Source organism: Histoplasma capsulatum, assembly GCF_000150115.1.
Source record: "Histoplasma capsulatum G186AR genomic scaffold supercont2.5, whole genome shotgun sequence".
Classification (NCBI taxonomy): domain Eukaryota; kingdom Fungi; phylum Ascomycota; class Eurotiomycetes; order Onygenales; family Ajellomycetaceae; genus Histoplasma; species Histoplasma capsulatum.
Window position 1 is genome coordinate 2023640 of NW_025544805.1, and position 27507 is coordinate 2051146.

The following is a 27507-nucleotide window of genomic DNA, read 5'->3' on the forward strand; positions in this document are numbered from 1 at the left end:
CACCTCATTACAAATAGGTACGGTGCTTCAGAAGTTTGGGGAATATGTTAAAGTTTTTTTTTTTTTTTTTTTTTTTTTTTTTTACAGTAGCAACAACCAGGCACCATACATGACCACCTGCATAGCAGAATGGCATTCTTAGAAAATCAGTCATTCGGTTCATACACAAACAAAATCCAATCCGGCTGAGAGCCATGGTATGAGGAAAATGCTTCCGTGGAATAGGAACATACTACGTAGTTAACCTAATTCTCTTTTGAAAAGAATTAAGTCGTATCAGTTTCGTGCCGCCTCTAGTCCCAATTGAAATATCAGGTCAAAGGGACAGCATGGCGTCTTTTCCAAAAAAAAAAAAAAAAAAAAAAAAAAAGTGAGACACGCTCATGCAATCGTGAACAAAGAAAATGGGGTCGCCAGGGTCGATCTCAAGACTGGTTGGTCCTGGGAATTAGGGTTAGGGCTCAATCCCGCTCGCTTTGGTTCCCCCACCTCTCTGGCCCATGGGTATGGTCTTCCTATACATATCTGACTCAATAAAAAACAAAGCCAGACTTTGGGAAATTGTGGCAACGGGAAGTCCCGCCCCGGGAAGATGGTCTCAACCAAAGATACGGAATTTATATACTCAGATTGTGGGGATTGGAACGGACCAAAACCAAAAGGATGGAATATGTAAAAGTTAAGTACACTTTTTGAGTTTTGCCGTAAATTTTGTGCTCCCCAGTCAGTGCATTGTTGCATCAGCAACATACATATTAAATTCCTTGATAATAAAAAACTTTTTGGGGTGTAAGTGTGCTATATATGTTCACCACCCATCTCCAGAAAAATGATTTCGACCACGACGTTGGCAAGGATAGTCTACTGGTGTTTAATTAACAGTACAGGCTTTCAATGCACGCATCCATACCCCTCTGTACGTCTGCGCTGCAGTATGCAGGCTCTTCTTTGAGGGATTGCCGTAATTTGCTCGTGTGGATCTTTTCACCTTCGTAGGTGGCGTATATCATTATTGTTTGAATGGTTAACACTCCTGTCAACCAGATAAGATGCCCTTGTGGCTTCCAATGGAGAACAAAGCGAACCAGCTAGCCCAGACGTAAACGCGGGCTATTGATACTAGAAATTCCATGCTACCGTGTCACGGAGGCCACTTTTGGTGGCAGCGAAGGGCCATTTGGGAAAATTCCTTTACTTCGCCGTTCTGATTTCTTTCGCAGTTCGAGATCTATGGATTTGGTTCTACCCCGGATTTACAAGACACACGCGTACGGCGTATGGAGTAATACTAATAGCTGTGCCCGTTTCCCTACAACCATCCGAGATTTGCGAGGACAGGACCTGAGACCAATTTGCAGGGACGTATTTTATATTCCGTTCGCAAAGTACTGTGCCGAAAAACGATTGACGTATCGGTACTGTATCGTTTTAGCGCGGATTCTGGTGACCGTGTTGTAATTAGTTCTTGGTATGGAAAGAATGGAAAGTTACGCACTTCGACGAGAACAAAAATAGCATCAGGCGAACCAAATATCAGAGAGAATATAACCTCAAGATCTCATTTCAATGATCGCGTTGTCTTAGGGCTTTGTTACACATTGCGGCGAAACGGATTATTATGACAATGACTGCTGGGGAAGGTAGGGACCAACCCAAGAATCGAGAAGTAAAAAAAAAGGGTTTCGTGCTTTTGAAGACCATGGGGTCAGGATTATCAGAGTAACAATGCTCCGGGACGTTGGAATCCTTAGTCAGGCCATGGACGGAGCCAGCAAAATCCTTCGCCGCGGACTTGGCTTCCTTGATCCAACTGAAATCCGTTCCCCTCGACCCAGACCCGACTTTCAGATGAGTTGGCGATGCGATGTTTCAAGTTTGACAGGCCGCCACACCAAGTAACTAACGAGTAGCGCAGTTAGGCCGCTTTAGGGCCATTCGGTGATGTGCTGGCGGCAATCATATGGCCTGTTTTGCCGCCCATTGTTAACTCGAATATGGAGCGCAGTGGCTTCGGAAAAGATCATCATGCTATGGGTAATCATCTGCATCCCTTCGGCTAATTGGGGTCCGTTTGGTGGGCAGACCACTCTATCTTTCCTGTTGGAAGCTAACTTCCCGTCTCATAACGACGAGGATGTACCAATCAACTCTTTGCCAAGTGCTGATAAAAGAGTCCAACCAAACCAATTACATTACCGTGGGACCTCCTGGGAAAATGTAATGTTTGTTCCTTGGTCATGGAGAATGGGAGGAAACGCTATCAACAACGAACGAATAACAACGAAACCTGCCCTGTAGAGCCTTGTTCTGTCGTTTCTTTTTTTCCATCTTTTGTTCGCCGGACTAATTGCTCGTTGACCGCCTGTTTGAGGGTGACAAGCTAAAGAAGCCTTGGAAAGCCAAAGGCAAATCAGGTCATTGAAGAATATCGAACAAGGCTGAGCCTCGGACAGGCCGTACTTGCTTCCCCATTCGTTCGCAGGAAGAGGCTGGCGGCTTTTGGAAATAGCGGTCATAGGAGGTTCCCGTGACTTCCAAGGTTAGGTCGTGTGGCTCAACTTGATACAACTACGTGAACTTTCAAAAAGAGGCTTGAAGAATCAGGATCTGGGGCACAATGTCGTCGTCATATGGCCTTGGGCAAGTATGGATCGAGTGGTTCTAGTCCGTTGGCAACTTGAAACTCACCAGCGGTGAAGAGAATATTTATCCCTTTTTTCGCAACTTAAACGTGGTGACACGGCCTGGGAGCTACCTCTTCTTTTAATAGAAAGCTCCAATAGCAGCTCCTGTGAAGCGCATAGGCCCACAACTATCATAAGATCTCCCCTCCACACGAGCCTTGGTGTTGCCGCAGTGTGCTTTGCTTATCTGCATCAAGACGCGGATATGTAAGTGAAGAAGCAGGTGAGAGTACAATCCACATGGCCAAATGGAGCTAACTCTGCAATCCAACACAGCAGGCAGAGATGACGGGCAGGAAAATAAGCTCACACTTGATGGAGAATTAAAATATTCCGCGAGGAATCCCCAACCATCCGCTTCTCAATCCTTCCTGGCAACGATGGCTGAGGATGGCTGAGGCGGTCAATATATGAGGATGAATCTCTTTACAGGTGACGATTTCGGAAGCTGAGCTTCACGTTGGACTAGCGAGCTCGCAATATTTTATGTTTGAATGCGTCGCGCGGCCCGGTGCCCGGGCCGTAGCGCAAGAGTTGTGACCTTCTGACCTTGTTTTGGAATTTCGATTATGCTGAATGAATTAAGGCAGGAACCAGCTTACAGCACACAATTTCCTTCGCCAAGTCTACGCCAACTTCAAAGAAAATATCCATGGATCATTTCCTTGATCAATTGCTTGCAAAACGTCTGCGAACGATTTGATAATCCCAGGTCCGGGCCTGGTTGATTATTTGGAGACGCTCGGGTGATCTTTTAGGGGCGTATCATCCGCCCCTAGCTTAATGCATTGATCGTCAGATTTTCCACTCCAAATATTTCCCATCATCACGCAGAGGTTTTTCAGCTCCAAAACCTCTTTCCATCGCTCAAAAGAAAACAGAAAGCCGAAAGAAAGTGGGAACAAGAAATGTTTTTCTGCACTACATTCAATCCGGTTCCGTTGACGGAGGCAATTTTCCCCCTTTTCTTTCAATTCTAACTTTCGAAGCACCTCTGCCTCAGCTGATGTTTGCTTCTTTACACTCAAGAACAAGTTATAATTCCCCCAAATTGATGGCGAGCTATTTAGTATTATTAACAATAAAGCTTCGGGTTCCATTATTTCTCGGCATTCTCAATTTCCTGGAATGTCCTCGACTTCCCTCAACATGCCTTGGTCGTAATCATAAGCTGGTGGCTGGTGGTGTCCCCACATTCCTTCCATCGTGCCACTTCATCATTGTTGGAAGCGGGGAACGGAAACCGGCAGCGAAAAAGAAGAAAATGGGAGCAGGCAAGGATGTCAAGCAAGCCTTGAGTTCAGATAATCGAGGAAGTATTCCTTCATATTTCTGACACTCCAGTTTTCATGGATGTATGGAAATAGGTAATTTTATGGGGTGTAGCTAGTTAGTTTCTGATTCGCTTGACAACTAACACAGCGATTTAGGATGAGTTGTCCCTCCTTCAGGACGAGGACAATTTCCTAAACATGTTACCCCTCCTTTCTTACTCTCCAGACGGGATTAGTTCTTGGCTTGCGCTTTTCCTACCTAGCTTTAAGCCAGGAAGGCTCCCTGGGGCTTGAGCCTTGCCCCTGCTAATTGCAAGCTTGGACCCAAACCGGCCTGTTTAATTAAGCGCCAGAGATCTGGTGACGAGAGGGAGAATCGATGCACCGACAGTGACCTCGAGACGGAAGGTTTCCCAGAGCTCTGAGCGCTCGTTTCCATGAATGAATCAATGGGAGCAAGTTTTTCACCCCCGACGGGCGAGTGTATTCAATTGGACCACAAATCAACATGTATCTTGTAACGCTACAGTAAATTGCTGCTGTATGGTTACATAACGAAACACGGTACCGAACATTACAAGCTTGTAATATAAAATACGGCGTTGTTCTGTTCTCTGGATTCAATTTGATCGACCCGAAGCCCTAATTTGCAGGCGTCCAAAGACCAAGCGAGTTATTCTTAGCTCCGTTGATTTGGTTCAACACCTTCACAATTCTGAATCATAATCCTTTCAAAGAAATCAATCGCGTTAGTAGAGGAAAAAAAAAATAAAAATAAAAAATAAAGAATAAAAACAGTCACAGCCAAGCTCTGCATCCCGGAGGAGCCTCAGGACACGCCGACACGGGAAATAATAAACCTTCTTTTTCAACCAGTTAGGGTTTAACCAGTCAGAAGGTCTGCTTCTCCAACAAATCCAACATCCGACATCCCAGTCACACTAAAACTCTCGGTGATACCTTTATTGGCTGGCTGGTACGGACACCAGGGGATCTCCTCCGTGCCCAAGAATGTGGCTGTTCAAAATGGTTAGCCTGGATTGTCAGTTGAAGCTGGAGGAGAGGTTAGGTATGTGGAGCTCTCTTTGCCTCTCATCGAATTGTGTCGTTCATGGAGAGAGAGCTTCTCGAGGAATAAAACGGTGATTCTTTTTTGCAGCACGTATTAAACAGTTCTTGCATTCGGTGATCACTTCTTCCTAACATATTTGGCATGTATTTTGAAGGGTGAAGGGGGTGCGGTGTTAGGAAAATCCAAAAGTGACCGCGTTTTTACCCAACAATAAATACCTTTCGGTTTTTGTGCAACCAGACGGTTCGATAACAGAATTACTAAGGAAATCGACAAAAGCAATGCTCAATCGCGGGGCTTAATGCTGTTCATTTCGTTCTGTTCCTAGCTCTTTTTCCTATTCTCTCTCTATTTTCTATTTAATTTTTCAGCTGATATTATTCCCCGAGATCCCCGCGACTGTCCGTTGCCAAATATGCAACATCTTCGATCCCAAGACGTATTCTAACTGCCAACTGCCGCCCGTCCCTACATCCCAACGATCCGGCATGGATATTTGAGTACCTACATTAGGCATATGTATGCGCACAGGTATAGATATCCATGGATTTATCTCACCGTACATTCGAACGACCCGTGGATTACCCTTCAAAAAACGGCGAGGATGTGTTCGCTGAATCACCCATCAGCTCAGGCGCCAAATCAGAGACGGCGAAGTTAATCATCCAGTGACTCAGGGTCCAATGTCTAATCCCATGCAAACACATGAAAAAGACACCTCAAAAATTTTCCGAGCCATCCACAGCTGGCCGTGACTGGCTGTGCGATGGAGTTAGGATATACTAAGTACTATCCTCGGGTAATTTGCCCCGTTTGAAAATTACTCTTATCTTTTTTCTTTCACTTCTCCATTTCCATTCTTATTGATTTCGGCGTATAACCTTGTCACTATTTGATCAAGTGGCCTACTGCTGATAGATTTCCGTATGTACCAAGTACAGATCTACGCGCTCTTTCACTCCCTCTTACATATTCATTCATTTATTCTTTGGTGAGGGAAGATGGTCTCTGGTGTTCATTGACGATTGTACCTGGTAGACCAGAACCCACAGTGCAACATAATAAAATGCTTGATCCTTTCTGTCACTCCCAACCAGCGTGCGCCCTACGAAGACTGTATTCTTTCTTCTGCAGTGGGCATACGAACACGCATCTATCTGCATCTCTTTTGCCGCCACCATTTTCCGTCTGGGCCCTTTGCCGCAAATCCGTACGTACTGTGAGGTCACTTACATATTCAGGGTCCACTGGTTTCCTCGCCTATCGTCTCTTCTATTTTCCGCAAGCAAGTTGACGTAGAGATTTTTTCCCAGGCACAGCCGGCATCTACAAGAGAGCTTTTGCTTCCAAGGAAGCCAGCCAATTTGTCGATCGGCTCTTCTCCCAGTATTGGCGCTCCCAGAGTGTGCTCTCCAGCCTCGTAGAATGTTCTTTGTTCTCAACTCCTCCTTTCCCGGGGTGGGTGATCCCTTTGATGAGCTTTGCAAAGCGCTTCTAGATCCATTCCAATGCCTCTCTTCTGCGTAGATCTTACCTAATGGGGGTATTCACTGGCTATGTGGTTGGTTAGTTACCCAAGGTCCCGTGCATGTACGGATGTATTCACAGAACATATGGAAATCCCCACAATCATTGACAACTGGTGAAAAAAAATTTTCTAAGGGAAAAGAAAAAAAGAAAAAGAAAAAATCCCAGTTCTGTGGAATTCTTCAGCTGCGCAGAAAGGTGATCCGACAATAAGGGGGAGAGAGGAAAGATGAGAATACGAGAAGCGGGAATATACCTTGGTATTGGGACCGTTCTTAATTTTTTTTTTTTTTTCTACTTGAATTCTATATTTACATATAACTACCCATACGAACAAAGGTTTCAAAACAAGGACTTCCACGTTTGACCCATGAGGGAAAATGCAGAGTTACAAGTTTTGCTTTTACTTGGGAGAAAGCGGCGCGGAAAGGAATTGTACGTATCGAATCCATGATAGTTGATTGAGGGCGGGGAAAAAAGGGAACAAATTTGGCCAGAAGTCTTGGTTGGTGGGTGCGAGAGAAGAAGCCCTTTGGAGACTCGGTTCAGTCCGTTGCAATTAGCTGGCCGGATATCATTGATATACGGTTGAATCAAGCCTTCGGTGGCCCCCCACCCCCCCGGATTCCAAGCGTAGGTACAGTGCATGTACAGTACATCGACATACATTGCTCATGCGAGCGATGGCTATAAATACCAGTACTACCACGAGTACGTTTTCCATACTAGTATCCAATTTGCGGGATCTGTACAAGACGCATGCACAGATTATCCAAAGTCATATATATATATATGTATATAAGTATATGTATATATGTATATATGGGATGGACATGCGAGGACAACTCTGCTGCATGAAACATTCCCAGGGGTTTCTAACGGTCGAGATGGCACAGCACCCCGTAGAATAAGAAATCAGAAACGAAACGATGAACAAGCTGTTGACAAAGACAGCGGAAGGACCCCTAACTTCGCCCTTCAGTGGAAGAGAAAAAACTGGGGAACAGAAACATGGTACGTACGGTAAAAAGCCCCTACATCGCTTCACGCAGCCTTGCTGGGCCACGTCTTTGAAAGCTTGTTATTCTCAGCTGATGGGGAAAGAAAAAAAAAAAAAAAAAAAAAGGGAAGAGGAGGAAGAAGTGTCGAACGCTGGATCCACTTGCGCTTCATTTCCATTTCGGGGCATGAATCTAGATTTTTATTTATTTATTTTTTTGTCCCCTTTTTTCTTTCTTTTTCATCCAGGTGTAAGTAAAAGAGAAGAACGAGGTTCGGTGTAAAAATATGTCTGTTACGATACTGTATTGTTAGTTATCCAGGGTGATCGAGGATGGGCGTATGTCAGGTACGTATTGTATTATGGCCGTATCATATCAGAGCCATACAGATTTACACCAAAAAAACAAATACGTCGTATATTACAGCGCTTCTTTCTTTCTTTCTGTTTGTCAATGGAAGTGAGAAAGAGTAAGTACCGTTCTGGAATGACATTAATGGAATTAATGGAATTGCAATCGACACAGCCCAAGAAATGGGACGAGATCCATTTATCCATCTGTCCATCTGCCCATCTCTATAGATATAACTATGGATGTCAGGATAATCGTTTATTATTTAGTCCATTCCTCGCCCTCCCTGACCCCGTCCCATCATCCTCCGCGTCCATCATTCTCCGTCTTGTCCGTCTCTTCTCCGTCTTGTGCCCCGTAACCCAGATCAGATATAGCTTACGGCCCTTGTCCTGCTCCCTGCTGCTGGACCAATCCCGCAGCCGCCTGCCCAAGCCTCATCCGATCCCAACCTCCCCCCCCGGCCTGCGGAAAACACCTGAGGTTGGTAACTATTGCTGGTTTTGCTTTTTCTTCCCTTTTGGCTGGTTCTTTCGGTTCTCTGTTCGTCTTTTCGTCCTTTCGTCCCTTCGGCTTGTCCTCTTTTCCCTCTCTGTCTCCCTCTCCCACTGCCCAAAAAGAAACCATCCCCCGAACAAATTGAGTCTCTTCCTGGTCTTATCCCATCCCTCTTTTCTTCTTTTCCCTGTCCTCATCTCTTTCCCGTCCGATCCCTTAAACAATAAAATAAAGTAAGTGAAAATACATACAATAAATATCCTCTTCCTTGCACCCCTCCCTCTGTCGGCGACGACCTGGCCTGGCCTGTACTGTATTTTAGCTCAGCTGCTCGTTTGTTTCTTTTTTCTTTTTCCTTTTTCGCTCTCTTTTTTTCTTTTTCTTCCCCATCTGCTCCCCTCTGCCCATTGTTATTAAAACGACAACAGGAGCCAGCAAGTTTTGCGGATGCAGTGCTTCCAGTCGTAGTTGGCACCACCACCACCACCACCACCCAGCAGCAGCGCCGGCACACCAGCACCGCCATTTCTAGGCGTGGTCTCCACCTTGCCCTTCCCCAGCGTCCCCAGCGTCCCCAGCATCCCCAGCATCCTGCTCCTGCTCTGGCGTTTGCTGCTTCCACCTTGTTGTTCTGCTTCTCTTCACTCTCAGCTTCTTCTTCTTCTGCTACTATTGCTACTACTGCTGCTGCTGCCGCACCACACCCATACATGTCCCCTGTCCATTACTACTATCTTCCCTTGGTATCCTTCCCTTCCCCCTCACCCTCACCCTCACCTTCGCCGTCTCAACCCCCCTCCCAGCCTCCACTTTTCACTTACATGATCTCCTGCTAGGTTGGACCGGGAGCAAGGGATGTAAGGCCGATCTCCACCCACTCTGCTCTCAATTTTTTTTCTGCTCTGTTCTGGCTGCCACTCTTGCCCGCCCGCTCTCTCCGCTTTCCTTTTCTCTCTCATCTTCCTGTTTTCTCCTCCCAACCAACCTCCTCCCGTCCGTCCTTATTTTGAATTTATACGTCCATTCCCTCTCTCTTCTCTGCTCGATTTCCCCGTCCCGGTACTCGGGCCACTCTGGGCATAGCAAAGCCTGATTTATGATCCCTCCGTCCCCTCTCGGATTGGTGTGCTGACTGTATCCTCGCTGCATTCTCCGCAATAGATCGCACACATCCCCTCGCCCACATTTCATTCTCTTCACCTTTGACGAAAAGGAAAATCAAAGAGAGAAGGGGGGAAAAAAGAGAAAATAAAAGAAAATAACGATTAGAGAGACGTTGCTGAAAAGTCCTACGCAAATAATAATAATTAATAGAAGGACAGAAACGACCAAAAAATATTCGACAAGAGGAATCCCAAAGAAAAACAAAAGAAGAAAAAAATCCAATCCTTCTACGGCCTGCAACGAATGTTACGATAGCTACGAGAACGACCAATTCCCCCTTCATCCCTCTGTTACGTTCTGTCTGCGTTTTTTCGCATGCTCGTCCTGTTGTCCTGCAAATATTTCATCCCGCGGTCTGCACCCGTTTAGACGCTCGAACTCCGTTGCACAACGATTTCTCAAATCTTGCCAGCATCTCCCGATACTCCCTGACCGTTCGTTATATTTGCCTGAGATTTTATGCTCAAGTACTCCCGCTATCGCGATCCTCCCGTTTCTAGCTTAATATTTTGTTTCGTGGCCGAGCTTCTAACAGCCTCCAAGCTCCCGTCCCGTCGCCTTCTTTAAAACATCCACGCCGGACGAAAATACCCCCCCTCATGTTTCAATTCTGAGCCTGCAGTTTCCTTTTATATCGCCACACTTTGCCTCAGCTTCAAGATACCCACTTCGCGAGAGAAACTGCGCAAAAGTGTCGAAATCAAGAGAGATAAAAAAAGAAAAGAAGCCATTCTCTGTTAGAATTGCTCTCGAGACTCGTCTGCATTTGACGTTTTGTTTTTCACGATCATTTTTTCAACACGCCCTCGTCACTCGTAATCTTTAGCAACCTCTGATAGCTTTTGTCTGCCATCATTTTAGTGCTATATAACCTAGTCTGTTCTTATTCTGCTCGTTTATTTGATAAAAAAAGACTTAACGACGTCAAGATTCAACGAAACCCAACTCAAAGCACGACCCTCTGAACAGCTTGTTCCCTCCATATAATCCTCGAAACTACCCAGCGGCCGTTTGTTTTTCTCATGAAATAGCTTTTCTCGGTTACTTTGATCAGAAAACACCCTTTGAACCCACCCGGAGCTTGCTCTCTATAGACTTTTCTACCCTTTTTGATCCTGCTCCGCTCAACTCCCAAAATTCCAAGTCTACGTTGAGCCCCTATCATAACGTAGGAGACACTAATTGATCTCCTTACCCCCGGCCGAAACAATCGACACATTTTGGCTGCGAAAGTCCCGTCGCAATCGGCGTGACATCCAATTTTCCTCTTACAGGATCCTCTCGTCCTGTTTTAACCCGTGTGGTCTAATACCGAAAAGCTGGAGCTACCGTCGATCTCCCAGGTTCACACTCGACTCCCCACTGACATCCCCTGGTATAATCATCACGCCGCAGAACGACCTTTGATAAACGGTGACCGATTACCTGCGCTGTCCCTCTCTCACGCACAGCAATCCTCCTCTTCGGGTCGAATAGGCTCTCAAGACTCGTCGATATCAACTGTCTCATCGACTGGCTCGACCAGCGCCAGCTCCGTGCCCAGTTATACGGCGTTTCCTCACGCCCCCGCGGGCGAGGCCAAGAACCCTCCTCCATCGTCTGGTGACGGGGCTGGCGGGGTTCCTTCCCGGTATTCCCTGGAGTCCACTAACCAGCCGGATTATCTCGCTGGAGGAACTGTGAGTGAGGGGTATAGCCATACCCAAACAACACTTGGAAGCATGAATCAAACACAGCCTTACCTGGATGTACATGCATCACATTTGCCATCCGCACAGCCATACTCATCCCATAGCACGTCAGCTTCCGGTATTCCGCCTTACCAGTATTCCCAACCTCCAGTCCTGCAGCCCGGGTCGTCTTATAGCTCAAGTGGCGCCTCGTCGTACCCTTCTTATGGGTATCCCAATGGCGTTACCTCTCCACAATCTGCAACTCAAGCGGTTACAAATACCATGTCCTCCCATGTACCCGCTCAAATTCTTCCCTTACCTGGTAAGTTTTCCAATTATTTGTTTGTTACTATTTTTTTTTAGCTTGGTCATTACTCTGGGAGAGAAAGAAACCTCACTTGGTCTGGAACTACGCTAATCATATCTGGTTCAGCAATGACCGCAACAACTCCAAGCCCCCATTCATATATGCCAAGCCATGTCAGCCACGCCCAACCATATGTTCCACATACATTTGATACCACTGGTCAAATACCACCACCTGGTGCGAAACCGAGGGTTACGGCTACGTTGTGGGAAGATGAAGGAAGCTTGTGTTTTCAGGTGGAAGCTAAGGGTGTTTGTGTTGCGCGCCGGGAAGGTTCATACATCCTTATTTCATTTACCAACCAATTTATCCTTTTTTTAGCTGACCATTTATTTCATAGATAACCACATGATCAACGGAACAAAGTTGCTCAATGTTGCCGGCATGACAAGAGGACGACGGGACGGTATTCTGAAGAGCGAAAAAGTGCGCAATGTCGTCAAAATAGGGCCGATGCATCTCAAAGGCGTTTGGTATATATATATACATTTCACTTCATGGGTGTTGATATGTCAGAAGATTCCTCGCTAACTTGGTGATTAGGATCCCATTTGAACGGGCACTTGAATTCGCCAACAAGGAAAAGATCACAGAAGAACTTTATCCATTGTTTGTGCATGATATCGGAGCCCTACTATACCATCCCACCAACCCATCTAATAATAGAAGCGGCGCCCTTGCAGCAAGGAACGATCAGAGGCGCTTTGAAGCAAGTCAGGCTTCTCGATCGTCACAAGCTGGACAACCCCCACCTCTGCATCATCATCATTCAATGCATAACCCTCTTACATCCCACCTATCCCAACCTCCTCATTCCATGGGCTCCCATTCTGGGCATCCTCGCCCTGGGTTAGATCGTTCACACACATTCCCCACACCCCCGACCAGCGCATCCGGTCTGATGGGCATCGGAAGCCAAGGTGGATCTTATGAATGGTCTGGCCAAAATATGGGGACTGGCGTTCAGGGCTCACAGGCTCTTTCGATCGACACGGGTTTAACAAGTGCCAGATCGATGCCGACAACACCCGCCACCACACCCCCCGGAACCAGCCTGCAGAACATGCAGTCATATCAAAGCCAACCAAGCTATGACAGTTCGAAGTCATACTATTCCGCAGCCCCTACGTCTCAAGCGCAATATGCGCCACATAATACCATAACCCAACAGAGTAATACGTCGAGGTATGGACAGACAATATCCACGAACCCTTATGTCAAAAATACAATGGGACCTCCGTCAGGGCGGACGGGAGTGCCAACTACACCAAACTCCAGTGAAACCAAGGCTGACCAATATTCTCACAGCCAGGGAAACGGACAAGTGAGCCATGGACCGGGTGAGGGAGAGGCAGATCATGATAATGAACCCGAGTATATCAACGACACAAATGCTTCTTACAGTGCCAACCGTGGCTCATATGCGTACACCATCAGCACCGGCGCAGGCAATCTCAATGGAGAGCACTCTCACCTTTCCTCCGAGATAACTGATTCTTCCTCCCATCCAAACGGCTCTGATAGCAGGGTCACTCCTCGGACCAGTAGCCAATCGCAATGGACATCAGTATACCCTACCCCATCACGACCTGCAGCGCCTTCCAGCAATCTCTACAGTGTGATGAGCGATACTCGTGGTACCGCCACTAATGGAACGACAGGGGACTCTTATTCCACCTCTTCAAATGGTCCATCAGCTTACTCGTCAATGAATGGCTCTGGGAAACGTATGCGCGACGATGACAGTCAAGATCAAACTTCTCTGTCCGATACCCAGAATGGTGACAGCACCTACGAGCATAAACGTCGGAAAACGCTGGTTGACGGCGTTGGAGGCCCTGTCGGTGGCACACCACTTGGTATGCCGAAAGCGACTCCTGTCTCCCGCCGTCGATAGTCTCCGTTCTCTTTCTCTTTAGAAGCCACTATACGATTGATAACGTTCCCATGAGACATTGGTGAAAATAGAAGGTCTTTCTTTTCCTTTCCTTTGGGACGAGGAGGATATCATCAGCGCCGTGGAGTCGACCCACCAGCCGAGAATCTGGCTTTGTGGGTTTGAACGAGTTTTCGTTCTCATACAGTTTCTTCTTACTCAATGAACTTTCATTACTATGCAGATATCTACTCTGTCTTTTTTCCTTCATTCCTTCCTACCTTTTATTTTATTCCATTTTTTATTCAAACTTCATCTTTTGAACCAGACAAAGAGCCGCCATGATTCTCCTTTATTTTATTTTTTTCCCCTCTGATTTTTTGTATGAGTTTCAAAACGCTTTATACCTGATTGTAATGATTTGCTTACTATCACGAGATGCGTTTAGAAAAGAAGATTACGACACTCTACGCAGCGAATCAATTTTGTTTTGTGTCCCTCCTTTTTCCGTTTTAACTGCTTTTGCCGGTTGTGTTATTTTACGTGGGAAATGTCTACACCAATCTTATCCGCCCGATTAGCACGGTCCATCGAGAGGAATTTCACAATATTCTCTCTCACTAGATACGGAGATGGATATGGCTATCTCCCTTGGGTTGTGTATTGTTTTCATCGAAATGCGGTCGTCCTACACTCCTTCACTTTTACCCTTGCCATTTCTGCACATGGCCTTCTTTTATCATCTTTTCATCACCCTGCTTAATGCTCTCGGCTTACAGTTGTTTCCCCATCTTCAACTCTCTCCTCCATACTCTACCTTCCCGTCGTGACTTGGCAGGATAAAACTGTGTGATACATCTTCTATAATGACACACATGTGAAAAAGCAGAAAGGGGAATAAGGAAAACGAAAACGAAACGAAAAGAAATGGGAAGAAACCCTCTCAAGCAAATCCATGGCTTTTCGTCCCCTGGTTTACATTTGATATTTTTACTTTTTATTTTTATCACTTTAGTTTTTATTTTATTTTTTATTTCTATCTCCTCATTAAACATTTAGGCTTATCTTATTTATTTGCATTTGGTTTCACTTTCTGTCTCTCTTCTTTCTCTTCTTTAAATCTCTGTTCGCCTAATCGTGCTTTATTTTTCGCTTTACTACTCTTGTTTCTTGATTGTTTTGTGTTGTCTTCGCCTTCTCTGCGTGTGTTGGCCTTTTGGAAACAGGTTGAGTTACTTTTCTCCTCTCTCCACAGACCCCTTTTTTGAAAAGATAAAATCGCCAACGTCTTATGAAATGAATGATCTCGCAAACCTCATTTTTACTGTTAATGTGACTTTTGTTAACTGTTTTGTTATCCATATTTCGTATCGCTATTTCATTTTGTTTCACTTCATTTCTGCTCTTCCATCTCCCACAAAAAATTATTACCGTGTTTATTCCGTTTTCTTTTTTTTATCATTACTATTTATTTTAACGACTGTTATGACACGAATCTCCTTGGAAATTTAAATATCATTTTTGTGTCTTTTTTGTCTGTCCGTTTTTGATACAAGTTTGTGTTTGGGTTGTCTTCCAGCCACCCCAATCCTTTTTATAAAGCAATATAATGAATGATAGTGATATTAGAGATGTCCCAGTCAGGAAGAATGAACTCTCAGCTCATTTATATGTATTTCTTTGTCCTGCAAAATAATAAATCTGCTTCTAGCCTTCACTTCATTTTGACAACCTATCCACACTGTAGAGAAGGCGAAATTATCTGTTTAATTTTTACTGACCAAAGAAAGGAGTAACCAAATAGCTCCTTGGTTTTTTTCAAATGTTATTATTCTTAATTTTTAGAAATCGTTTTCCACCCCGAAGCTGCATATTCTCCTTTCTCCTTTCTACGTTTTCTCGTACCTTTTCTTTCCTCTCGCATTTATTTATTTATTGTCTACTTCAATATCATCCATCACCGTTCCATCTGATTAATTGAGGTTATATACCAAATTTAGTACTTTTTTTTTTTTTTTTTTTTTTTTGGGTAGGGGGAGATTACGGGGCGAAATGCGCTCTCTCCATGTGCTGGACAAATACATGTACAGTAAGTACTGTACACTGTGTACAGCATCTCGTGCACCCCAGCTAGCGGGCTGTTCGTTTCACATTGATCGATCGGGCTGCGGCAAATGCCCAAGCCAAAGAAAGAGGGTGCGGATGGGATGGGATCTACCGTACATGAAGTTGTGGTTGGGTGTGGATGTGGATGTGGACGTGGCGGTTGGTTTGGACAGTTGCATTCTTCTCAACAGTTCAGTTTGAAATTGCTTTGTTTGGCCTCTGTTGGAATGGTTGACAACCAACTCAAACAACCTCAACTTTTTATGTTGGTTTTTTTTAATGTAATTCTGTTTTTCAAGAGAATGGGGAATAAAGTTAATGAGAAAGCGACAGACCTCAACAATGGGTTTTCTTCATTAATTAATGCACACACACACACACACACATATGGTACGAATGCCAGCCAGATAGAGAAGGCTACACGTAGCAGGGCGGAAAGCTGCTTTGCCGTACTAAAAATTGAAGTCTTCCCCCTTCCCTCCCCCTCCTCTGCATATTTTTATCCCCGTATTTTTCTCTTTTCGCCCTCTCAATCGAAAACAGGAGAGGAAAGGAGAGGAGCTCCAGAAAAGATATCCTTTTCTTGATCCAGATTATTGAATATTTCATTTTATCCATCTCCTTTGTTTGATTTACATACAATACAATAAATACGACAGGACGATGGGGGTGGGTTGATATATACATATATACATATATAATGCCGATGTGTGCAAGAAGATGCGAGAGTAGGAATGAATAAAAATGACATGCAGTGGGAAGATGGAAAAATGATGATAACCCATCCATCCACCTGCCCCTGCCTCTGCCTATCCGTGTTTTCATCTGTTATATGATGTGTGTCGACAATGCATGGGGTAAAAGGGAAGGAGGGAGGCCCGGGGAAAAGGATACTAATCATATCAAACCAACCGCGCGACTAAGTAAATATATATATACATATTATGTGTATGGCTGTATGTGAGGAGGGAAGGGGAGTGTTGATGTGGAAAAAGCACTAGTTCAAGAAAACTGTTTTCCGTTTTCCATTCATTCCCTCCCTTTCCTTTCAAGGTTCAATCAATCAAACTCACAAATCAATCCCAATCGAGTCGATTTCCCCTCCTCTCATCATTATTCCCGTCCTCTGTCCTCCTCATCATAATCGTCATCGTCACCACCATTATTACCCATCTGCACCACCCCTTTCCCTTTCCCTTTCCCCTTCTCGTTCCCTGTCCCTTGCTCGGTCGCGCCTACGCCAACACCCACAGCGGCGGCGGAAGTGATACTAGACCCCCTCCGCCCCTGGCGCATCCTTCGCTCCCGCCGCTCCCGCCTCTCATTCTCCGCGCTCATACTTGATGCGAGAGACGTTGCGGATGATGCTGGAAGGGGTAGCGATGGGATATACGCTGATGCCGCGCGGGAGGAGGGTGAAGGGTGTGTGGAGAAGGGGAGTGGTGGAGCCTTTTCGGGAGTGTTTGGGAATGCGTATGGGTGTCTAGAATGTGATTCGGTGGGGAGGGAGGGAAGGGGGTGAAGTTGTTGTTGTTGAGATGCCATCACTGCCGTAGCTGTAGCTGTAGCTGTTGTTGAAAGAGTTGCTGAGTGGGATGGGATATGTGGGAGGGAGCGCGAATGGGGCGGTGGTGAGGGCGCTTTGATCTCAGCTATTGTATCGTCGTATTTTGGTGGTTGTGAGTGGGCCGGAAGAGTGGGCTGTCCATGGTGGAGCGACTCCAGGTAGTTCGAAGAAGCAATAGTGGCCGTTGCATCTTCTCTGTCTTGTGAAAGCATTCGTGTATTGTGTGGCTTGTATTCAGTTCTTGATTCTGTGGTAGAAGCACTTGATGTTGATGGAGATCGACTGGGGGGTTGTTGATATTCTGCCCGGAGCATGTCGCTTTGAATCGCTTGCTTATCAAACGTTGGAGTCGTAGGTGTAGGTGTGGGTGAATAGTCATGGAATTGCGTCTGCCCTTTTAACTGGGAACTGTCTCCCTTCACAAGGCCGAGGGATTCTTCCTCCGTGCCGTCTCTCATCATACTACGTTTTTGCTCGTTTTGGTGATGATTCCGCGACGAAATGTGGCCAAACGCAAAAAGACGATTTCCTGGAGAGGTAGAATGTTCTGCCGTGTTACCACCACCATTATCGTGCGGTGGCTCGTTAGACATCCGTCGACTAAAAAAGTTAGAGAATGAGAACTGTCGACTTGGCGCATGATGCTGGACTTGTTCTGGAAGAGTATTGCTACGATTGGGCGACTGTGGGTTGGAAGAGCCACCGGATTTGACACTACTCGCCCATTGAATCGTCTGCACTGTTCCGCTTCGGTTCCGGCGATGGTTATGTTGAAACGCTTCACCAAGAGAGCCGGATGCCTCGGCTTCAGTCATACCAGAATGTAAATCACCTTTTTCATCCGTCTCACTTGCGATCGTGGTTAGCATCGGCCGGATCGGGCTATGCATCCCCTGGGATGAATGATTTGGTCTCCAGTGGGGATGCAGCCCACTGGATGTGCGACTGCGAGCAAAGAACGAACTTTTGCCACTCCCTTTGGTGCTAGGTCTGTGGTGGGGAAGCTCTTCATCAACAAAATCAGGGAATTTCGACATGCCCAGAGGCGGGTGACGGTTCGTTATCCGGCGTGAAGGGATACTTAGGGGGCTTTCTCCGACAACAGTCCTACGTCTCCGTAGCCCGTCCCATTCGATCACTTCTCCTTCCCGCGGTGGCTCCAATTCATCAATTTTTCTCTCCTCATAGTATCTCCTAGCTTCCTCCTCCTCCATCCTCTGTCTTGCACTCGATATCCGACGAATAATGGCAGCTGTGCCACGAATGGCGTCGGCCTTTGGTTCAGATTCCGGTTGCTCCTGCTCAGCAACTTCGCGTACCTGGTCTAAATCGCCTTTGAAAATAGCAGTATCCGGAACGTCCTTGGCGGATTTTGAGAGCTGTAATAAGACAACGCCAGAACAAATTTGAAGAAAACCCATGACAACTGTAGTAATGTTAATTGCAGTCCCCTTGAATCCTTGAAACAGAATTGCAGACGTAACGATCGTAGCACTCGTAAAAAAGACGTAGTATGTAGGGGTAACCAACGCCGCATTAAAAATATTCAACGCTTTCTGTAAGAAAAAAAAGACATCAGAAACATGTATGTGATTAGATAGACCGGGGAGCGGTGGATGGAATGCACGGATAAGATAGCAACTTACATTTAAATAAATGATCTCAGTCAACAGCGTCCCAATAACAAATACCAACAAAACATACAGAAACCACTCCTTAAATTGAGATATACCCTGGATCTGAGAGATGATAGCAGCTCCCAGCCCCTGAGTCGCGACAACGCTCAGGCCACCGATGAGACTGCAGATGCTGAGATAGACAAACATGCTCTTGTTGCCATACCGGGGGCCTGCCCAGAGTGCAACAAAGGTGCATCCCACAATAATGAGACCAGCCCAAGTGAGAAAACCGGGAGCGATGACGAAATGTTTCATGTCCTGGATGGTCGCGACGGACGACTGAGAGGGGGCATTCATGGCGATGACGACGGAGCCGATGATGCAATTGAAACAGCCTACTTTGCCCACGAAACTCAGGCGTTCCTTGAGGAAGATAGCAGAAAGGATGGTGGTGACGACAACGGAAAGGGCACCAAGGGGTGTCACTAAAATTGCGTCGACAAAGGCATACGCGACGAAGTTGAATATTTCCCCGATAATCATTCTGATTACGTTAGTTTGTTTTCCTTTTTGACATCCACACACGCTCATCCATATATTGATATATTGATATACCCCCACAATATCGGAGCTGCGGCTGTGAAACAAAGACGAAAACCAACTTACAACGTCATCCCGCCCCACCACCACCACACCTTCAAATACCCCATCCCCTCTCCAGGATCCTCATTATACTTGACATTTGCCTTGAGCAAGCCGACCTTTTTCAGCACAAAGGAGACGCCGATGAAAAGTCCCGAACCGACAGCCAGAGAGATCCCAACGGCCTTGAAAGCGGGAGGCCTGCCATCTGGGCCACCGAGCGCGCCACCGCCAGACCGCGCATAAATTGAATGAACATCTGTGGTGTCAAGCATGATAAATATATATATAAATATATATATATTGGTGATGGAGAAAGGGTGAAATAGAACCTCAATTTTATTCGGTGGGAAAAAGACACCCGAGAGAGCCACTGAGGTTTTATTCTACCACTCCTAAGTTCGGGCTGGTGTATGTGGGATCACGGTTCCTTCTCTCAACTGGAGGTCAAGCTTATGCTGGGTATTATTTGGCGAGAAGTTAAAAATCGAGGGGGATGCGGTCGAGGGAGGGATGAGAGGGAAGAGAGAGAGACAGAGAGAGAGAAATTTAAACTGTCTAGTCTAGGCCATTGCTCTCAGCGATATTTGTTCGAGAGTCTCGTCGCAGCAGCGGATTGTGGGGTGTCGTGGATGGAATGAATTCGGAGGTTGGTCAGAAAGGAGAAATATCAAGGAACAATATTTCGACAAACGACATCAGCAGCTGAGAAGTGGCGAGGATCGGTATATTATTAGGAAGACAGGTTTGCTGCAACGATCAGCGGTTCAGTTCAATCCATGCAATGCGGCCCGTCGAGGGTTGGCAGCCAGTCAACAACTATGCGGTGCCAAGCTGGTGAGTCTATCCTCTTGGTGCGGCACATACCTGAGATATATAAATTGATACGGCTTCGACTGATACAGATGTTTAACAAACGACCAGAGGCCGAGTCTAAAGCGGAGGAAGAAGAGGAAGAAAGCGAAGTGAGGAAAAGGAGAAGTACTGCACCCCCTGGGCAATCCTAGGAATCAGCAACGGACTGCAATATCGCCGAAAATAGTTCTGTTTCGCTTGGTGGGGAGTTTGGATGTAAAATGTGTTTCTGTTGCTTTTCGCCCAACCGCGCCTTGACGATGAGACTATTGATGTGTCCAGCAGATCAGATCGGTGTTCTTCCGCATGTTTTGAAACACAATAAATAGCAATCCGCGAAGGAATAGAAACCTCGATTCTTCCTCGAAACGCCCAAACCCTGTCAACAAAAAGGGTTCAGTCCAGGTTGTTGGTTGGTTGCTGGAGAGATGGCTGGCTTAGTCAGCAACCATTGTTGAAGGGCGACATGTAACTATGAAATGGTTGAAGTAGTTTTCTGTTTTCATTTATCATTTATCATTTATCATTTTTCCAATCCCATATCATCTCGTCTCATCTCATTATCGTCTTCATGATCGTGCCGAAATAGTCTCTCTGTTATATACAAACATCAAAAAGGAAGGTTGTCCCCGCCATCACCAACCTCAAAAACAAACAAAAAGATAAATACAATATATATAAAGCCCTCCATACCAATACCCAAAGCCTTGTATTATCATATCACATCACATCGTGAAACTTATATATATTATAAATATGTAGAAGGCAAAGCAAACAATGAACATGGAAAATCCCAGGCAGAACGAATATGAGGCCTCACTCTATGCAGCTGCAGCTGCAGCTGCAGCCTCTCATCCCTCTCTCCCCAGAGGGTTTCTTTTACTCCTTTTCACCGCCGAGTGTAGGTCGGCTTCCGCGCCTTATTGACTAACGGCGGTGGCCCATCACTAGGGTACGGCAACTTCCAAGCACCGTTTCCAATACCGGCCCCGGGTCCATTACCGACGCCGACGCCACTTTGCAAACTCCCGTAATAATTGCTATTCGGCCTATTCGGCGCCCGCGGCGGGATCGGCATGGCCGCCGGTGCATAGCCATGCGAGCCAGCACCAGTACCAGGATCAGCGCCGGAAGGGGGACTGAGTCCATAGCCATTTTCGGGGTACGGTATGGGGGTTTTAGGAGGTAGCGGTGGTGGAGGTGGTGGATGGCTTGGTGGTGGGCTGAGGGGCGGTGTGTGGGAGTGGAGGACGGAGACGTGATTATGGTTCAGGTTCTGGTGGCTGCTTTGTGGCCGGGTCGTTAATGCCTGTGGGAGGGGGTTTGTGAACATTTCAGAGCTGATGCGGGGAGAAGAGGAGGAGGGATTGTTGTAACTGCTTCGTGGGCGGCTATTGATGCTTTGTTGGTTTTGTTTATCGTTGTTGTTTAGACGGGTTTGAGAGGTAAAGGGGGATGATTGATTGTGGGTAGGTGAGGATGGGGCTAGGATCGGGATCGAGGTCTTGCGGCTAAAGTTGAGGGGTTGCGGGTGATCATCGGATGTGAGGACAGTGTAATTTTCTGGTGAGATTGCGCTCGGGATTTGTGAGTAGCTGGAACTTGGGAAACGTGGAGGGTTGGAATTAAACGTATTATTCGCGGACGAAAACGGGATAAAGTCTTCACCGGGGAGTTCGACTGCGTCTGGGAATTCAATAGCGGATGGCTGTGAAGAGCGGGGCGGGATCGTTTGCGGTGAGGAGAGGGACATCGGGATAGGCGGAACCGGTCGGTGGAACTGCCGTTGGAATACGTCCCCGTCCTCTAAGCCTTCTTCAAAACTGTTGGAATCAGCAGGCCAGTCCATTCCTCCATTGCCCGCTGCCAGCCTACGATGAATAAAATGGATCTTGGCCAACTTGGCAGCTACATCCTGGTTCATCTTCTGCACATCGCTCCGGGAGAGATAATTCCGAGTGCTTGTGCTAATTTCCGCCAGGCGATTCCATTCATTCATACCAAACTCGCCCACGCCAACTTCAACGTTGAGACGGACGTAATTTTCTAGCGGGACGTTGCGTTTTCTGAGATGTTCTTTCAGCATGTATTGGTGAGTCTTTTCGCAGCCTTCGATTTTCGCAATCAGACGTCTTCGGGCCTCAGCGAAATTGCCCAGGGACTCAGCAAAAACATCCTCCCACCACTCGTGTTGGATATGACTTGTTCCGGGAGGCCTTTTGCCTGTTCCAACGCTGACGAAAAGACCTACTTCTCTGCCTGGCCATTCATTTACAGCAGCTTCATCGAGAATCATCGGTGCGGGATTATATTTACCAGCACCCTCGTCAATGAAAACATGTTGTCCTACTAGGATAGGTTTGAAGGCCAGCCCTGTTGCGCATGTAGCCCGTCCAGCTTGCCAGATTGTACAGTTGAATTCTGGTGGAGGCTCCTTTCGCGAATCGTATGATCGTAGCAAAGTTGGAGTTCCGTTCATCGGGGTCCCCTTGTAGACTGCCACGACCGCGCTGATGGAACGTCAGAGATTTATAGACACATATATAAATATATACAGAGCAAAAATGAGAAATAAAAAGAAAGAAAGAAATTAAAAAAGAAAGAATGGAAGAAGGAAGGAAACCAACGTCTTCGTCCTATTTTCCCTCTTATCATAGAGCATTGCATCCGCATTCCCCCAGCTCGGCCCATGGATTCCCATAGACCCGCGCGAACTCACTGGCGACCGGACTGGCGATGCACCAATCGTATTAACACTCGACCGACTTGTCCGTCGCTGCAGCGTGTGAGAGGACTGCGGGCGCGGTACCGGGCCATGCAGAGAGACGGGCTTTGCAGGCATGGGCGAGCCATCATTTCCCTCATCTGCAGCAACAGTATGTTCCCATACGCACTGGCGGATGGCCTCTTCCAGCTTTGAGGCCTTGAAGAGAGTTGACCGATAGGGAATGCCGGCAATGGTCTTATCGGTCTCGAAGACCCGCCTGGTCATGCGCACGTATACATCCTTGCACGTCTCCAGATCCAGCCGCAACCGACCAAGCATGAGCGCTATGAGTCCTCCCGTGCCAGTGCCGGCAATGAGGTCGAAATGGTCGCATGGCTTCGGGATTTGGTTACGCGAGGGGGCTTTGCCCTCGCATTCGACGTAGGTGCGGTGCATGAGTTCTTGGAGGAGGATGAGCATTGAGTATCCACGGATGCCACCGCCATCTACATATGTTTCACACAAAAAGATTTCATTGTAAGTAAATTGATTTCTCCGGCAGAGCCATTTGGCATGATTTGGATACACATTGTAGGTCGTCAGGAGACCAGCATACCTAGTGATAGAACCCGTAGTGGGGGACCTCTGGTGGTATCCTTGCGACGGAGATGTAAAGTATCCATGATAATGTCTTGAGACTGGGAGTACAACAGGAACGCGGGACCTCCCCCCGCGATCCACGGCGCCGGAAAGGCTATTAAAACGGGAAGCCAAAGGTTTATTGTATGTGGATATGTGCAAATTCGTTTGCAGCGGTAAATACCGTTTGCTTAATGTTTGTAGGTGTGCCGGAGGAGAAGGACAGAGGGAGCACAAGGCAGAGGTGTGGGAAAACGCACACACGCACTACAGTTGACGGGGATAGAAATCAGGGGCAAACGAGAAGTGGTGGGGGTGAGATTGGGGGTAATATTCGGACTTCGCAGGCTAGTTGGGGGTCCGTGTAATGTGCGTGAAGGTGAGCTTTTGGACGATGGACGGACGATGATGGTGGTCGTGGTGGTGGTGAGGCTGAGCAAAGCCGCGGCTAATCCCTGCGGCTGCTCCTGCCAACGACGTAATCCATTCAAATCACTCAAAGTACCGTCAATGTCTTGTCAGGCCGGAGTTCCACACACGCACCCATCCAGGATACTTGTGATTGTATTGGCCTTACTATGTGCCGGCCAGATATGTTTTATAAGTTGAAGGCTATTTCCCTGCTCCTTACAGATGGAAATACATAAACGAAAATTCAATCCTCGACAGGACCATGGAAACTCTCACGGGCCAAAATGGAGGACCATGGATACCGAGATCTCCTTTCCTTCCATGTTTTAGACCCAAGACCATGGATTTGGCGAATCCGATCTGTAATTGTCGAGTTCGCTTTCTCATAAGTGGACAGTCTTCCACCCACAACTGGGAGATGGATTTTCGATATCAGGGCAAACATTCTGACTATGACGACACTTTCGCAAAAAAACGCTCAGACCCTACGTCGTCGATCCGTTGGCTAGGTCTTAGGTTTCCCTCAATCAATGACGGTGATGAGTTTGTCCATGCAACGACGCCAGACCTACTCTAAACCTACTTTCAGCCCTCCCGCAAACAATGTCATGCATTGTCAGCCTTTGGATTGTGACAGGTGTGGCGGTGCAGAGACAGGTGACTATTTCAAGTTCGCCCCTTGGACATTTGTTCGAGTGGTCCAGAGCATCTGTGCTGACAGAGGAGGGGCAAATTCCAAGATTTGTCCGACCGTCTACCTTCCTACAGACAGACGGCTATGATCGCCTCACTCCACCCATTGCCACGTTTAAGAACGATTTAGGGAGTTAGTTTGGCAGGAAGAACAGTACGGAGGTGTGGATGGTAAGCATCTTACACGCCCCTAAACGGTTGGGGGTAGGTTTAGAGGTTAGAGGCCTAAAACTTGATTATCAAATCAGCATGAAGAACCCATAACCACTTCTGTGAGGACTGGCTTCAATCTCTAGTGTGGGCAAACCTTTTTTTTCCACGCCTACTTAGAGCTCTAACTTGTAGTTGTGCGTATCTGCAGGAACAAGGGCCGCCCAGCTAGCGATTGCCGATGCTATTCTCCGCAATTCAATGATTTGCTTTCTCTCCTCATCTCGTCTGGCCATCTGCCACAAGTAGCGGCTTCAAGCCACAGTATCAAGCTAATGGGGGATCATCAAATCCTTGAGCAAAACAAGGAGATAGAGTCCCATCCACCCTTAATTTCTTTTGCTTCTTTTTCCCTGGTGGGAAAGAAAACAAGAACTTAGGGTTGCAATGGGAGAATCTCTCAGAATGAGAAGCCAGTTTAACCTCCCCCTTATAAGGACGGAAATGCTAAATTTGTACCCTAGCCACCATTGATCAAGATTCAAGAGAATACTTTATTTTCAGAAAAAACCATCGCAATTTTCATGCTTCTTATATCATCTTTCGTATAAAATGTGGAATTCTTTTTCTATGATTATATACTCTTCATCCTACGTAGATATAGAGACAAATTATGTGGACTGATGGACAGAACATCTACAACAATTGCCTCCTCAAACAGCATATCTTGGCAAGGTGATCACAGAATTTTCGGATGCGTTGGAGAAGCACACTCGAAACAAACATAGGGAGCTTCGCGTTGACATTCCCAAGCCCAGCGTAAGAAAGAGACTCCCTCGAGTTCAAAAAGGTCTCAAACAAGTATCTCTCAGAGATTCCGCTTTGCTTTTGCACCTTTGATTCACCATGAATAACTCCAAAATACCATCCTCTGTCCCGTGAGAGCTACTTGTCCACACGCTTCAAACACGATTTTGGTGAGTATATATGACACTCGGTGCGATGCCGGCGGTTTTCCCCATGGAGATGGGTATCTATGCCATCGCTTGTCCCGCACATTGGCGGTCAACTGGGTGCGTGTAGACTTTGTTCGTGTTCTGACTTCCTGAGATGGTATGAACGGACATCCAGGTTAGAAACAGGCAAAGGTTCGTGAATGTTTATTGCCAAATCCCCTGTTGACCAGGAATGATGGCATCGCCCTGAGGCTGTGGGGAACAAAGGAATGATTCACTAGCAAGCATCCCGAAGTCAGTTTTGTCTTGGATAAAGTATCGCAGTTAGATGTCCAGACGCGCCCAAACAAAAGGTTCCGTACTATTCATCAGTCAGTTCAGAAATAAGAATTGCAGCTGTTCGCTGTATCTCCTATGCTGAACACAGCTCATGAGTTTCAATCGTCGTGAATGTGTTGAGACTACCCCACTCGCCTTTCAACCCTGTCGAAAGGATATCACTGTGATACTGGCCTCAGGTCAGAATTTTCTGATGCTCCGTTTCAAAGAAAGCAAGAAATCCTTCCAATAATGAAATTACGAGGTCTAAATTGGGACTCAGATACGAGATGGAACATCCGATGAACGACTCGGCGCTACTCAGCAATCTCCAAACAACACGGGACGGGCAATGCTAAATAAAATACGAGATGGAGACTCCTGTGGTGTCCACTACAAATGTATATAAAAGTGAACGGCATCTCGATAAAGGGTCCATCTACAAAATGCCATTTATCAACAAAAAACTCTCTCTCAACGTTTATATCCAATTTCTCACAAAAATGGACTTCTTCAGCCTCTTCGTCACTTTACTCTGGTGCCTCCCCTTTCTCTCCACAGCTTTCCCCGTCGCAGACCCTGTGGCAGAGCCTGAAATGCATCTAGAGAAACGCAAATCGGCGCAAACCTGCAAGATAGTCAATCTCAACAAAGGCCAATACGTTAACTGTCGATACGGGGCGACCACGAAGGCGGGAAATATCTTTGCATTCAGCAAGGGCGACAAACTTATCTTCTCCTGCAAAAAGAAAGGGCAATGTGTGAAGGGTAATTGGTAAGTTCCAGAGAAAGAGAGAGGGAAAAAAAAGGGGTGGAATGAGGCAAAGGAATAGAAGAAGGAAGCTAAGAACTGCAGTACCTGGGATCGAGTAACCCTGTACGGGACTACATGTTATGTCAATGGATATTTCACGGATAATAACTGCTCCAGTAGTATGTTTCCCGTTCTTCCCTCCTGCAAGACAACAGAACTAACGATGACCTTAGAAAAACTCCCAAAGTGTTAGAACGCTTTCAGGATACTCAACTCGATCGGTACGCATATCCGAACCCCGTGGCTGATGCAAGTTGACGGAGAAGCGATATTGTCGTGTATATTGTTATATTGTCAGTCATATTTGTATATATAGTGATTTCTCAGGCCTGAGGTTTGTTTTTTGCATTCCAGACAACTGTGAAGCATCTTGAATACTAGCATAAACTATGTAATTTGACTTAGGAAGGCAAATATTAAATTTCTGTAAAAAAGAGATATTTTCCGTCCATGATCATTTTATCATCTTCGGCATTTTTCCCCATGTTTGTTAGGTAGGGGAGGGAGATCCTAGTTCGAAATATTGAAAATCTAGGCAAATTT

The 27507-nt window shown here is 46.4% G+C and overlaps 7 protein-coding genes across 7 annotated transcripts; 4 read left to right on the forward strand and 3 right to left on the reverse strand.

Annotated features, from left to right (window-relative positions):
- Positions 1–1725: 1725 nt before the first annotated feature.
- Positions 1726–4383, forward strand: HCBG_04636 (uncharacterized protein; the record flags this gene model as incomplete). The annotated part of the gene is made up of 5 exons (XM_045431685.1): positions 1726–1895; positions 2589–2644; positions 2771–2891; positions 3720–4000; positions 4229–4383. 5 exons carry the CDS (start codon positions 1726–1728, stop codon positions 4381–4383), a joined length of 783 nt encoding a protein of 260 aa, XP_045288238.1.
- Positions 4384–5407: 1024 nt separating this feature from the next.
- On the reverse strand, positions 5408–7009 carry HCBG_04637 (uncharacterized protein; the record flags this gene model as incomplete). Its single annotated transcript, XM_045431686.1, has 3 exons — positions 5408–5534; positions 6264–6564; positions 6889–7009. The coding sequence occupies 3 exons, from the start codon at positions 7007–7009 to the stop codon at positions 5408–5410; spliced, it is 549 nt and encodes a 182-aa protein (XP_045288239.1).
- Positions 7010–11526: 4517 nt separating this feature from the next.
- Positions 11527–13508, forward strand: HCBG_04638 (cell pattern formation-associated protein; the record flags this gene model as incomplete). The annotated part of the gene is made up of 4 exons (XM_045431687.1): positions 11527–11566; positions 11678–11884; positions 11952–12084; positions 12155–13508. The coding sequence occupies 4 exons, from the start codon at positions 11527–11529 to the stop codon at positions 13506–13508; spliced, it is 1734 nt and encodes a 577-aa protein (XP_045288240.1).
- Positions 13509–16706: 3198 nt separating this feature from the next.
- HCBG_04639 (DUF803 domain-containing protein) lies at positions 16707–19696 on the reverse strand (the record flags this gene model as incomplete). Its single annotated transcript, XM_045431688.1, has 4 exons — positions 16707–17992; positions 18125–18716; positions 18807–19323; positions 19446–19696. The coding sequence occupies 4 exons, from the start codon at positions 19694–19696 to the stop codon at positions 16707–16709; spliced, it is 2646 nt and encodes an 881-aa protein (XP_045288241.1).
- A 1469-nt stretch (positions 19697–21165) lies between these two features.
- HCBG_04640 (uncharacterized protein) lies at positions 21166–23666 on the reverse strand (the record flags this gene model as incomplete). The annotated part of the gene is made up of 3 exons (XM_045431689.1): positions 21166–22786; positions 22904–23489; positions 23600–23666. The coding sequence occupies 3 exons, from the start codon at positions 23664–23666 to the stop codon at positions 21166–21168; spliced, it is 2274 nt and encodes a 757-aa protein (XP_045288242.1).
- Positions 23667–24636: 970 nt separating this feature from the next.
- Positions 24637–25185, forward strand: HCBG_04641 (uncharacterized protein; the record flags this gene model as incomplete). Its single annotated transcript, XM_045431690.1, has 2 exons — positions 24637–24859; positions 25088–25185. 2 exons carry the CDS (start codon positions 24637–24639, stop codon positions 25183–25185), a joined length of 321 nt encoding a protein of 106 aa, XP_045288243.1.
- A 1468-nt stretch (positions 25186–26653) lies between these two features.
- On the forward strand, positions 26654–27157 carry HCBG_04642 (uncharacterized protein; the record flags this gene model as incomplete). The annotated part of the gene is made up of 3 exons (XM_045431691.1): positions 26654–26925; positions 27007–27083; positions 27138–27157. 3 exons carry the CDS (start codon positions 26654–26656, stop codon positions 27155–27157), a joined length of 369 nt encoding a protein of 122 aa, XP_045288244.1.
- Positions 27158–27507: the final 350 nt, after the last annotated feature.